Here is a 13,638-nt window from a genome sequence, read left to right on the forward strand (position 1 = left end):
AGATATTATTTCATGAGATCCTGTTCTGGAAAAAAAAATGGATTCTATGTTAAATCAAAACAAACAAACATACAAACAAAAAAACCTCAGACAGAATTTCTGAGTGCATCTCCTTCCCTAGTTGAGAGGTTAGTATGAAGTGAGACAAAGTTTCAGCAGTTCTAGAATAGACTTTCCTCCAATCAACCAAGGGCACTGGGTAAATCCCAGAATGTGTTACATATTACTGGCAATTCCTTCTATAAAATTTCCATGGCAGCCCAGTTACATAAGGAAAGATACCTGATTTTCAGTGGCAGCAGGAGCATCTATCTCAATGGCTGAAGACCTTATCTACCTGTGCCCCATCCTGTGTGTGCTGATCTAGCCTTGGCTTACATGAGGTCATAAGTCTAGCTCGGTGGAGTCTATTCTCAGAAACGTTCCTATCTCTGTTTTTTACAGAACCAGACCAAAGGCGTAAGCTTTCCCCAGCTCGGGAACAGGAATCATTTGCGGTCAGAGATTCCTTTGAGGTTAAAGGTATCACCCTGGTGCTGTCAAAATAACATGGGCACAACAATTTTGTCAAAACAACCAGAAAACCCTACTTTCAAACACCAAAGGACCACCCTCTGAAGCGTTTCAAGATGGCCATCTTATGTATGCCGGGCTGCCAAATCACAGCTACAGGTTCTTTTCTGAAAGCCTGTGTATCGGTGTACAACAGACTTGGGCTGGCCCTGGGGATTTGCAGAAAGCTCTGCGGCTGTCCCTAAAACTGACCAATACAGCATCAATATAAAAAAGAATCAAAATCGAGACCAACTGGCAACCCCTTGGATGCAGTTGTTTTATTCCCAACTACACCACTAGAGTCACTATAATAGTGCTAGGGACAGTGTCCAATGAATGAATGAATACTTCTGATTTAGGGAGGTCTATAAAGTTTGCTTGCTTTATCTATGTTAAAACATGGACTAGGGTCTGTAGGAACTTTTAGTACCTCTGTCTCAGCAAAGAGATTTGTGCAGATAGTCTGTTATTATTACTTTATCTTCTTCCAACCACCAATGCCTTTGGGATAGGGTGACTCTGGATTTCATTTCTGAAATGACATTTAACCACATATACATGCTACCACACCAGTAGTGCAGATGATCTTTTCTAAGATAATGTGCTTAATGGCTTAAACCATTCCTTCTGACCCCTCCATCCACATTAGTCATAGCAATGGCATCTTCCAATTCCATGAGTTATCGAGCTATTTGATTTCTGAACCCTGGTGCAGATGACTCCCAGTTTTACAGGCCACTATTTATTCAAGATCATACACAATCCGAAGGTCAACAGAATATTTCAGGTGAGCACTTGGGAGAGTAGTTCTACCTCCAGCGTAACTGGCCCATATACTTCACTACCAGAGGATTTGAGGATTTACATACCACTCTATTTTCCTCCACCTAGAACATCCTTTCACAAAAACATCCCCCTACCAACTCTCCCCACACCTCTCATTTTCTCCACCATGACTCCTTGGCAACTGCTCAGTAAACATTTAGGAAAACTATAGGCCATCCCCCGCCCCCCACCAAAACCTCCAGGTTACATCCCAGCAAGTTAAAAACCAGTATTAAGAAGTACATGTGGGAAATGACTTTCTTCCTGTTAAAAAGGGCTTAACCGTTGTGACGAAATGTAGAAGATTGCCACCTGAGGCCTTTTTGAGATGTGGGCCCGCCTTACCCTGATGCAGGCCTCCTCTGTAGTTTCCTAAAAGTTAGGGGTTGTTTAGACTGGCTAGGGAGAAACATTAAGAAAAGAAGTTCTATTGACTATATATCATCTTGTTAGGTGCGGTATCAGACAAATTCAGTTTTTCTATCAATTGGTATTCTACTGAGGCTAACACGTAAGTGGTTATTAAGCAAAGTTAAGATTTTTCCACATGAGCCTAGATCAGTAGAGCAAAGGGGGGATGTTCCTCTTAGTGGGAGTGGTTGTTCATTAGACTTGGGGGCAGAATAAAGAAGAAAAGTAGGCAATTTGATTCAAAAACCAAAACTTTACTGAACAGAATGAAGACAGGCTGGGAAACAGGAAGGGCAGTTCTGCATAGTTTCTGAGCTGTTCTCAGGTTTCATACCTGACGGAGCGGACGGTCCTGATTTCACTTTTATGCCTCTAACACGAACATCAGAATTCTTTCAACGTCTCCAAAGAAATATACAACTATTTCTCTTAGGTCCTAGAGTTGTTGTTAAGGCAAGTTAAGTGCCTGCAATGGAAATGCACCGTGTTTACTTTAGTCAGAACGTTTAGAAATTGGGGAATAACTGGCCTAGAGGGAATGTCACCAGCTCCATCTAAAAAAAGCCGCAGATATCTTGGGATGGCTTTGCTGTTTGAGAGTCGTTGCCAACAAGCTCCATTCAGGAGATCTGATGCAATGTCACAACCTAGTTCATTCAGCTCTATAAAAACTTAGTATATCGGAAGTAAGCAACAGTTGGGGCCAAGGAACAGAAAATAATGTGATGCTACTAAAGAAAAGAATCCACTCAAACCTTTTCCTGTTGGTCAAATATGTATGGTGAACAGCCAGAAATTAAATGAGTAATATAAATAATTAATTATCTAGGGAAGTTACGATTCCCTCACAGTGAATGTAACAGAAATGTGAAATGTTTCAGGGTAGCCTACAATACGCAGTGTTTGCTGAGAAGGAGAAGACATAAACAAAACCAACCAACCAAACAAACAAAAAAACAGGTCCATGAGGAAGCTGAATAGTAAAAGAAACGTAGAAGAGAAAGTAAGAAATGGGGTTTTAAAAAGATTAGTCTAAGACTTAAAAAAAAGGAAAGATAGTCTAGATCCTAGTTAAAACAACGCCATATATGTTTTTAAACAAAATTTAAAACTGGCTATTCTCTATGCTTAAAACACTTTCCTCCCTCACCAATGCCTGGTTTCTATCAGTTGAACTTTCCACGATTTTAATGCAATATTTTATAACTACTTAGGCTCCCGAAGACCTCTCCACTCCATGGCCTCTTTCTGCAATTATAGATGCATAGTTTGTATAAAGGTCTTATATCCCAACCGGAGGATAAACTGAAGTTGATTTCCCCGCTCTTTGATTTTGGGCTGGCCCTGTGACCAGCTCTAGCCCATAAGATGTGGTGGGAACGATGGCTTGCCAGTTCCAAGTGTAGACCTTAAGGGGTTTGCATATTTCCCCTTGCTCTCTTGAAACCTACCAATATGCCACGTGATTACGCCTGGGTTAGGCTGCTGGTGGATGAGAGACCACATGGAGCAGAGAAGAGTCAGTCTAGCTAAGACGCCCTAGACCAGGCAGTTCCTAGTGAATCTAGTACCTGACCTCAAGGTGTGAGTGAGCCCACAGAACCTATCCTAATTGCTCATCTGTAGAAACTTGAGTTAAATAAATGATTCTTCTTTTAAGACAAGGCATTTGGGTGCTTTGTTATGCAGCAAAACACAATGAAATAATTTAAACATATGTAATAGCTTCATCCTTCCAATGTAATGCTCACTACAGACTGACTTATATTAAAATTAAGTATTTGCTGATCACTTCTTTGCTCCTGGAGGTCAGAGACTGTATGATATTCACTTCTGTATTCCCACAGCACCGGGGTTGTGCTCTGTTCACGGTAGGCACTCAGAGTTTGACAAAATAAGCTGAAATGAAAATCAACGGAAGTTCAAATTCTAATATACATTAGTATTATCTACTGAATGCTTAACAAAAGAAGAAAAACACAAACCAGAGTACTGGTAGAGAATCCAGTCACTACTGAGAATCTGCTATGGACCTTGTATGGTAATTCCCAATGATGAAACATTAAGGGCTGGCAGCTACTAGTACTTGGAGTGCATATGCCACCTCAGGATAGCTAATAAGTGGGCCCTTTAAGTTGTCCTTGTCAAGATCTAACATTAACCCGAAGTTGGATTTTGATAGCGATTCACACACATATTTGAACACATGAATGTGAAGTCATACTGCAATCCTCCTTTTATGGACTTGGGACATTTAGTGGCAAAGGAGATTTTGATTTGCACTGTCTAATTCACATTATCATTAACAGCAGGTTTTCTAAGCCTAGCAGTCTGACAAATGAGATTTGCACGTAAATGTACATTATGAAGTGCTGTACGCATATAAAATATCATGAAAGCTTGTGTAGTCAAGATGTCATTTCACTCTTTTCCTTAAGAAGTAGGAGACTGAGAATAGACAGGACAGGTGGGAAAGGATGAATCGTTTTGCTATCCGTATCTAAATTGAGTCCTAATTGAATTTCTATAGCTTTTAAATGACACTGTGCTATTACACTCTATGCAGAGATGATCTCATCAAATATTCTGTGTTTTGATTATTTTAAAATTATTCACTTGACAGTGTCTGAAACACTCTAAAGCAAGGCAACACAAAAGTACGATCAGAATGAACATGCTCATAAAGCAGTGAGGCAGATACAGTCAATGACAGTAAAAGAACACCCTTGCTGCACTGTAACCATGGTGCTTTGCATGGGTGCACACCCCAGAACTTGCCCTAACTTTAACTTCTTCCTTTAACTTCTGCCATGCCTGCTTAATATTGTTACGTCAGACTCAGAAAGAACATGATGATTAAGTCAGTCACTAAGCTAGAAAACTGAATCAGGATCTAATGAGGTTTAGACCGGTTAGAATGATAAAAATCTGTGTTGTTAACAATGTGAAAGAAACACATAGACCGAAGAGAGTAGAGTCTCCAATCTGTTCCATAAAATCGAATGTGTGAGGACTCCTTGAGGAGTGGGTCTCAATGCTATACATGTGATAAAGACTCAATTGCTAGCAGAGAGGATGCTCAATAAATCAGGAGAGGAAGCCTGTCCCCGAAGTTGTGATGCATTAATAAAAACATAAAGAACCAGAGGGTCAGAGTTCAGCGAGACAGATTTTAGCCAACTTAAGAAATATCTTTCTAGGGGCGCCTGGGTGGCTCAGTCAGTTGAGCGGCCGACGTCAGCTCAGGTCATGATCTCTCGGTCCGTGAGTTCGAGCCCCGCATCGGGCTCTGTGCTGACAGCTCAGAGCCTGGAGCCTGTTTCAGATTCTGTGTCTCCCTCTCTCTGACCTTCCCCTGTTCATGCTCTGTCTCTCACTGTCTCAAAAATAAATAAAACATTAAAAAAAATTAAAAAAAAAAGAAATATCTTTCTAATAATCAGGTTGTCATAAGGAGGCCCTTGCTGTCTTGGGGTGGCGAGTTTTCTTCAAGGAGGATACACAGGCACAGTCTGGGTGTTATACATGGTTTCAAGTATCAAGTCAAAGGTTATCCTGCATGATTTTTCAAATGAGCCCCAACCCCCAAATTCCATAATTCTATTATGGGATTCCGAAGGAAACATGCAGAAGGACAACATACTCAAAGGCACTTAATCATGCTTCATTTGAGGTCCAGATATCTCCTTTGGAAACATACTCCCAGGTTTTCTCCTGATAGTTTGAACATCTCCATAGTTCAGAAGAAGTCCCCTTTTAAAAAGATGCTCATTTTAAACAAGTTGTGAGAACAATGAAGATGGACTGCAAAGAGATCAATATTTTCAGAAGAGAACAGGGAGGGATAATTTTTCTCACAATGATTCCACCTACCTGGGGGCTGCTAATAAAGAGCTACAGCCTGAGAGCTGGGGAAGTTTTTCAAATGGTCTAGGTTAGGAAAGTTATTGTTTTAACAGAGACAGACACAACTAGAAATTAGGTGATTGATTCAATAGGAAGAGACATACTCTTCTTCTTAGTAAAATTTAGGAGTTTTGGTTTCTCCTGCTAAAATATCATAAAAGGAAGTCTGAGAACAGAAATGTAACAGCAAGTAGGAACTTAAGCATAAACACCAGTGCTCACTGAGAGCCCACAAATACTTGAGCATTCGTCCCCGGCTCAGATCCACCTTATTTTGGCTGTGTTTTCTAACTTACTCCCTTAGTTAACATTTTCTGTGAACACCAGTTGCTTTCCATAGGGACCAAAAACCACAAACTAGAGAGAATGACCACACTTCCTTCTCATGAATAGTGAGAAAGGAAAAATTTTTTCCTTGGATGTGGCTCTCCAATGAAATTCAGTTTCTGCTTTCCAAGAAAAGCCAATTGGCTCAGAAGTTTCTGAGAAGAAACAAGGGAGAAAATTCCAACAGATAGCACTCCACAAAACCCTAAGGCAAAATCCCAATCTCCCAGTCTCACATCAGCCAAGGGGTTAAAACCTGAATGTCTCAGTTGAGTTGCTGAATCCACAGGTGGAAGGTCATAAGTGTGGAAAGAGATACTCAGCTCCATTTGTGACCATGCTGGGAAAGCCTTTATGTGTACGAGAACCCCCACCTCGGCCCCCAAATATTAAGTTGACACACGTATCTGGGACGCGGCTTGAATCCTCAAACTTTGGCGGGTCTATAGAGACACAATTTTCTGTTTTCTGCTTAACAGGGCTTTCCAGAATTGTCATCAGATGACAGATTACACCACCCATCCACAAGGATTCAGGGGTAGCTCAGGCCATCCATTATGGGTTAAAAGCTGTTCCAGCATGAATCGAGTCACAGTGGTAAGGAGACTACCAATACAAGGGGTCCTATAGCTTTAAGAAATACTCTGGGCATCTAAAAGTTTTCAGAATGCAAACTATGTCAGCTCTGAAAACAAGAGGCACTGCATCATTATGGCAGGAGAAACAAAGCCAGCCCCCTTTTTAAAACAGACAAAAAAAAAAAAGATTGTTTTAATAGGAGAGAAGCATCAGTCATTGATTCTTACTTCATTCACACTTTCTATCCAACGCCATCCATCTTCAGAGTGAAGAGATGACAGAGCCCGGTTAACTCTCTCCCTCTTTCAGCCCCCGCCCATCCTGTTCCTCTCTACCCAAACCACCGAGGCCTACCAACCTGCCCATTTTGATCTGCAAGCAACAGCCCTAGAGAATGACTCTTTCTAACTGATGGGCTCGCAAAGCTCAGGTATGCCTGACGACTGGCTTTCATCAACACTACTTTAACAGGGTTGCCTGTCAGGTTAGCATGACTGGTCAGGGCCTTTGCTAATCATCTTCTAAAACCACCACTTAGTCACTCTTGGCTGACCACATTCTACAAAGGAGGGGATGGGAAGACTGAAGGCAGCAGGGAAAAAGTCAACAAGCCAAACCAACCATCCAGAATGTAAAATATTTCATTTTTCTTAAATGCTGCTGCCCTCATTATCTACAAACAAAAGTCCCCAGGCAGGCTGTCTCTGCATCAGTGCACCTGCTTAGCATTGGTCTGCGGAGTTATCTTTCTGCTGTGTCTGCAGAAGCCAACTATAGCACAATGGGTCACATCACTTGAGGGTCACTTGAGTCCCTCTACGCTCTGGGTCCCTCCTCCCACCTCCTGCCTTCCCTTCTACCCACAAAACCTTTAACTCCACCATAGCTAAGGATCCCAGATAGCTAAATAAAAGAGGTGGCCTCAAACACAGGGAAAAACCCTTAGGTCTCCAGTGTGAATCGCCAACGCCAATCCCCCTCCCCTCCCCTTTTCCTTAAGACCTGATGGTCTTCAGTCACACATCTTAAAAGAAAAACAAAAAACAAAAACACAAAGACTTACTTGTCTCAAGTCGATGAAGGCCAACTGCAGCGTGTCCTCCTGGAACCCAGGCACCGGGCCGGATCTGGCAAACTCTGTGGGAAAGAAAAGAGGATAAAAAGCGCCTTTAACTAACCATGGACAGGGAGATTGGCAGACGGATGACAGGGAAGACAAGAGAGGCTGGGGGAGAGGAGGACCAAGCTTCTAAGGAGTCATGTCTCTCTCCCTTCAGCTTCTTTGTTTGCCCTTCAAAATTCGTGTCATCAAAACACCATTAATTCCAGCATCCTGACAGCAAGGAAACTGTACTAATTCGACCTGAAATTTATTCCCATGAGCCGCGCTGGGCTTCAGAGTATTTGTTTTGTGAATGGACAAACAACTTGCAAAGGAGGAGGGAGTGGGGGAGAGAAAAAAGTTTTTCCTCTCAACACAATAAAATCTTCAGCTGTGAAACTCTTTTCAGTTCCGAAAGCTATTTATATTTTAGATCGCTGAAGGAATTTTCTAATTTCACGCCTGTCACCTCATTCCCCAAGCATTTATCAAAAAATATTCCCTGCCACATCATTAATTATTCCCTCACTGATCATTTGTATTATCTCATGACTGCATTATTGCCAACACACACACACACACACACACACACACACACAAGCAGAAGCTGTCCCAACCCACTGCTTGGCTCCTGAGCAAAGGAGTACTTGCAGATATGAAAAGCCTACCTAAACAAATCTCATGGCAAAAGCTTACGGAACATTTGCACATATCCATCCTACTAGTGTACTCTTTGTCCTTGACTTCTACTTCTATTCCACTCTCGAAAACTCTTTTTTTTCTCTTCCCTCTACCCCAATTTAGTCTTAGGTCAAAGACACCACATGAATGCTATTTGCAATTTACAGTAGCGCCTTGGGTCCATGCTCAGTTTATGACTCTGGCTTCTACATCGTTAACAAGAAGATAACTGCACGGGCTATAGGGACAGACACTAGTAACAGTTAAGAATGTCAAGTTTTATCGTCCCTAAGCCCTGCTTATTATGAAATCAAAAGGTCTTGTTTAAGCTCCCTACACACACACCCACACCACACACACCACACACAGAGAATGAGAAAATTCAAGAGTTGGACAGTTACTATGTCTTGAATTCTCTCTATAAAGCCAAAGTGTGATGGACATTTAACATCAATCTACCATTTACCTCAAAAACAACTCCAGTATTGGCTCAAAGCAAATATGAAAAGGAATGTTTTCAATTACGTTTTATTCCAGGAACGAATTTAAGAAATTATACAGACTTAGTATCATACTTTTTTTTGAAATTAAATAAAATCCATCAAGATACCTGCATACATGCCTGGAAAATTACTTCCAACATCCAGAAGCTGGACAGATTTAAATGATGATTTGTGAACAACTATGGGAATCCCTGTTTTTAAAAAATATTTTCCATCTGGGGCTTCTTAGACAGAATAGGTTTTCATAAGATCCTTGCCCCACTTAAAACAATAATGCTAAACAAAATTGAAAGGGATTATGGAAACATCACATGAAATGAAATTTAACAAAATTTGTTAAACAAAATATAGCACACGTATATTCTACAACTGTACACAAAATATTATTTTAGATATTTAAAAAAAATAACTACTGTAAGTGAAAGGAGATAAACTATAGATAGGATGATTAGCAGCACTGGGTTTCTATTTGCGAGGAAAAGAAAACTCAAATGCTATTTGCAAATTAATTCCATCATATTATAGCCCAAATGATTCAAGTTTCAAAAGAGTAGAATCCTACAACTGTACAAATACTTGAAGAGGGCCGTGTTAATGGAAAGCCTGACATACTCCATCCTTCATATCTTACAACAGCCATTATCTGTGCTAACCTTGTACACACAGCAGCTGCTCAAGTCAGATGTACAACTCGCCCATACTGTGTTCCTACAGAAAGCAGTTCTTTGAATTATAGCCACAGCCACTCTTTTTGACTGCCTTGATTGTCAGTGGTCGGCTTCAATAGGCTTCCCATGCCTGATGGTTTCATCCAAAGTTGCTAGTTTCCCCCCACTGCTCCTGCATGACTCAAGGCTATGTTTCATCACTTGACGTACTAAAGTCCTCTCTGTCAGTAGGAACCTTTCTTGAGTCAAAATATAGCAACTGTCAAGGTGTTCTGCTTACCTACACATGTCCAACTCAATAGAATTACCCCGTGACACAAGGTTGAAATGCTTGAGAGCTGCCTACACATTCTCACCTCTCCTTGTTGAGCATGCTCCCTGGGGCTGACAGATGACACAGACAAAACCACTCAGGAAACCGAGAGTCTCACTTTATAGACCTCATTTTTATGACACACTGAATCTTCCAGGTTCCCAGAGGACATGGTGGCCTTTTAGATTTGCTTTTCCTTTTATAAATCAGGGAATCAAAGAGTGATAATTGCTTCAAAGTATGACAGAGTAAAGAGATTCGTTTTCACATATAGTTTATGGAAATGTCTCATTACTGTATATTCAACTTCATGTTTGTATTTTTTTCTCATTGTTTTACATATATAATCCTTGTCTTCTCATGTAGATAGTAAACTCCTTAGGGATAAGGACCATATCACTGAACCTAACAAGTATTTAAAATACTAGATATTCAACAAATACTCATATATTAATTAAATAAGTTACAAAAACAGCGAGATTCATTAATCATACATCCTCTTCACTGCCAATGAAAACCTTTCGATTGCAATAGGTAACGTGGCCTTACTAATATGAGTACCAATAAGCAGGTTTTAGGAATGTATGGGCTCCCTAAAATTTGGTGCACAATGATTGAAGAGATGGGTTTTGAGGTCATACATATCAGAATTTGAGCTCGGATACTAGGTCTACGGGCATAGGCAAATTACTTAATCTCCTTAAAGCTTCAATGTCTTTTTCTCAAAAATGAAGAAAACAGTGCATTCTTTATAGTGCTACCATGAGGATTAAATGAAATAACACACATAGAGCAGTTGGCAGAGGGCCTGGCATATCATAATTGATTATCATTACAATTAGTTTTCTGTGTGAATATACAGTTCTCTGGGAAGAAGCTTCCTAGCTTTCACTGAAATCTCAGAGGGCTGGTGACCAAACAAAAGTTAAGAAACACTGTTACATACCCAGGACAAAACAGGAGAATTTATTCAGCTACCATTCAGTGATGAGTTAGTGAGCTGGCACTGCAAATTTGTTTACAGGCAAATATTTAAGTCTTTCACTTAAATGAAACTGAGATGACTAATTAACAGAATGTTAGCCACAGCAATTTTTATTGGTGTTATTTATGAATTTCAAAAAATGCATAAAACAGATCTCTTGCAATGTTTGGATTCAATATACGCTTAAAAACACGGTTGTTCTCTTAGAGTCAATTGTTCAGGTATACAAAAAATGTTAACAGCATAAGAAAGTGTGAATATTTTAAATAAATGAACACTTGTAAGCAGTCTGATTTCAACTCTATAAAATATAATATGCATAGTAAACACTCATTTCATAATGTTAACCGAGGCTGTTGCAGATGGAAAGATTACAAAAGGATTTTCTTCTTTTTTATATTTTATAAACTTTTAAAATGAGTAGAGACCACTTTCATAATCAAAAATAGGAAATAGAACACATGTGCACATGTGCACCAAAATTACCTAGTGGTGCTGATTTAGTAGTACTTTCTCTAGTGACAAGGGATAGGACTTATTCAAGATTTAGCATTACAGGCAGCCGGGATTGGTCTGCACACCCAAATTCCCAGATGTTGCTTGACAGAAAGAGAAGAAGAAAACTACAAAAAGCTCCAGTCTGTGTAACAGGCCGATGCATACACAAATTCATTAGATGCACACACAAGAAGCCTCTCTTTAACATCACAAATGGAAACCTTCCTTCTTTGGAAATCATCAAAAGAGGTAAAAGTATGCAATTATGACTGAGTGGAACCAATGTACATATGGGGCACAATGGACAAGACCCTTTCTGGACTTGTCTCTGAGTCCAAGATCTGTAGTAGGTTTTCAGTCTCTAAGTGTTTCCAACACCAAGTGTTTCCAAAGCCTGGGTTCTGTAGTGTAGACGGCATCGCAAGACTATATAAGGTGCTGGCTCTATTTCACAAAGACCCAAACCCAACATTTGACCAGCATGTGTTACTTAGGGACTGAGTCAAGGTTCCAGTGAGGCTGGCAAGAAAGCTTCCTCTTCAAAAATGTGTTCAGATTAGTAGAGCCTACCAGTGATGCATTTTCCAGAGAGCTCTGGCTCTCCCCAGCAGCTCTTTCCTGCCCTTGTACCATCATGGTAGGGACTTCAGAGTTGAAGCTGGTATCAGGGCTTCACTCCAAGACCCAATTTGCAAATGTGAAAAATCTTTTAATGAGGAAACTGCCAACTCATCAAAGTTTACGAAGGAAATATTTTCATTTAAGAAAATAAAAAGGAGGTATAAAAGTTACAGAAAACAAGGCATATTATTAAGTGAAGGCATAAACGGGGAAATAAAATCACACAAAAAAAGTATTTTACTTACCGAATATCCAACGTTCTTTCATATTCTCCTATACACTTAAATCTATGTGGTTGGGCAATCATTTCTAAAAACAATATTAATTTCTCAAAAATAACCTGTAGGTTTATTTATAATGATATAAAATTACCAAAAGAGAAAAAGAAGGGATTCCACTAATTTCAAAATGCTTTCTACACTTCTTGAAGGCTGATCTTATAATTAACTAACACTATCACTTAGAGGGGGAAGGAAAAAAAAATTTAAATAAACTTTAAAATTATCAGGTACATTCACATTTGGCTGAAGAAAAAAACCATTTTTATAAACACCATAGAATGCTAATTAGAATAAAACGGTAGAGTCAGATTAGAAAGGGCTTTGAGAAATCAAAATGACTGCCTTAGTCTATAATCTGTGTATCTGGATAGGACCTCTGAGAGTTTATCAAAAGCAAGTTGTGAGAAACAGAAAATAAAACTAGTTCTTCTGAAATGACTCTAGGAGAACAATCATGTTTGTAAGGGTATACCGAGTCACAAAATTACAGATCTATTTTATGCAAATTGTTCATGGAACAAGAATAATTTTCAAAAGCAGATGAGCAACAAGATAAAATTTATTTCAGAAAAGCAAAACTAGTACCTTCTCTGGAAAATAGGTAAAATAGCAATTGTCGGAGAAAACCATAATTTGTTTAAATAAGAGGAAGTTGAAAAGACAGTGGATAAAATTTTGACCAGAGGTCCCTAGATACCATCATTCACTACTGCTCTCACTGAACTTCCAGGTCAGAAAATGGACAAGATAGCATCACCAGCCCTCACTGAAGGGACCAGAGGTTTGGCTAGGGCGAAAGTGCCAGGTGAGAAAGAAAACGCAGTACCCGGGGGGCCCAAAGTATGTTGGCTTCTTGTTTACATCTTAAGATCATGTCAGGTCACATGTGGTGCTTGTGGGATTGAAAAAATAAGAACTGCTGTTGCTGTATTAACATAATGGTTTCCTGGTATCTAGCTCCCTGGAGCAACAGACAAGGAGTGTGCCAGACTACCAAGTGTGGCTCTGGGGAAGCTAGCCTCTTCTTGCATCACTTCGCAGTGGCTCCACTAAGCTCATTACAGACAGGAGTTGATGGACTCCACAGGGAATCCACTTGGGGCTCTGCTGGTCAGAGAAAGGTTGGCCAGAACATAAGGAAGTAAGTAAAGGAGACAGATACCAAGGAGACAGGAAAACGGTGGGGTGTGGGGAGGGAGAAAAAAACCACCTTGGAGATGAAACTGACCATACTTGTGTAAGTGTGCTTGCATGGACATGTGACCATAAAAAACAGGCACCTTTATTTAGCCAGGGTATGACTCCGTGTCGCACATCACGCTCTGTTTTTACATACCTTAAATATGTAACTCACTACATTTCCCATCCCAAAAAGGGCAGAGG

At 40.1% G+C, this 13,638-nt stretch overlaps 1 protein-coding gene across 9 annotated transcripts in view; it reads right to left on the reverse strand.

Moving 5' to 3' along the window:
• EXOC6B (exocyst complex component 6B) overlaps nt 1-13,638 on the reverse strand; it is a 615,219-nt gene that overhangs the window by 150,823 nt on the left and 450,758 nt on the right. For 7 of the 9 annotated variants that reach the window (XM_043603673.1, XM_043603671.1, XM_043603669.1 and 4 more), the window contains one exon: nt 7,667-7,740. In XM_043603673.1, coding sequence (XP_043459608.1) covers nt 7,667-7,740 — 74 coding nt within the window. Of the gene's footprint in view, nt 1-2,024; nt 2,258-3,510; nt 3,691-7,666; nt 7,741-13,638 lie in introns of those variants that run through there. The other 2 variants (XM_043603675.1, XM_043603674.1) reach the window with 2 other exon arrangements.

The sequence above is a fragment of the Prionailurus bengalensis genome, chromosome A3 (genome assembly GCF_016509475.1).
Source record: "Prionailurus bengalensis isolate Pbe53 chromosome A3, Fcat_Pben_1.1_paternal_pri, whole genome shotgun sequence".
NCBI classification, from domain to species: Eukaryota; Metazoa; Chordata; class Mammalia; order Carnivora; family Felidae; genus Prionailurus; species Prionailurus bengalensis.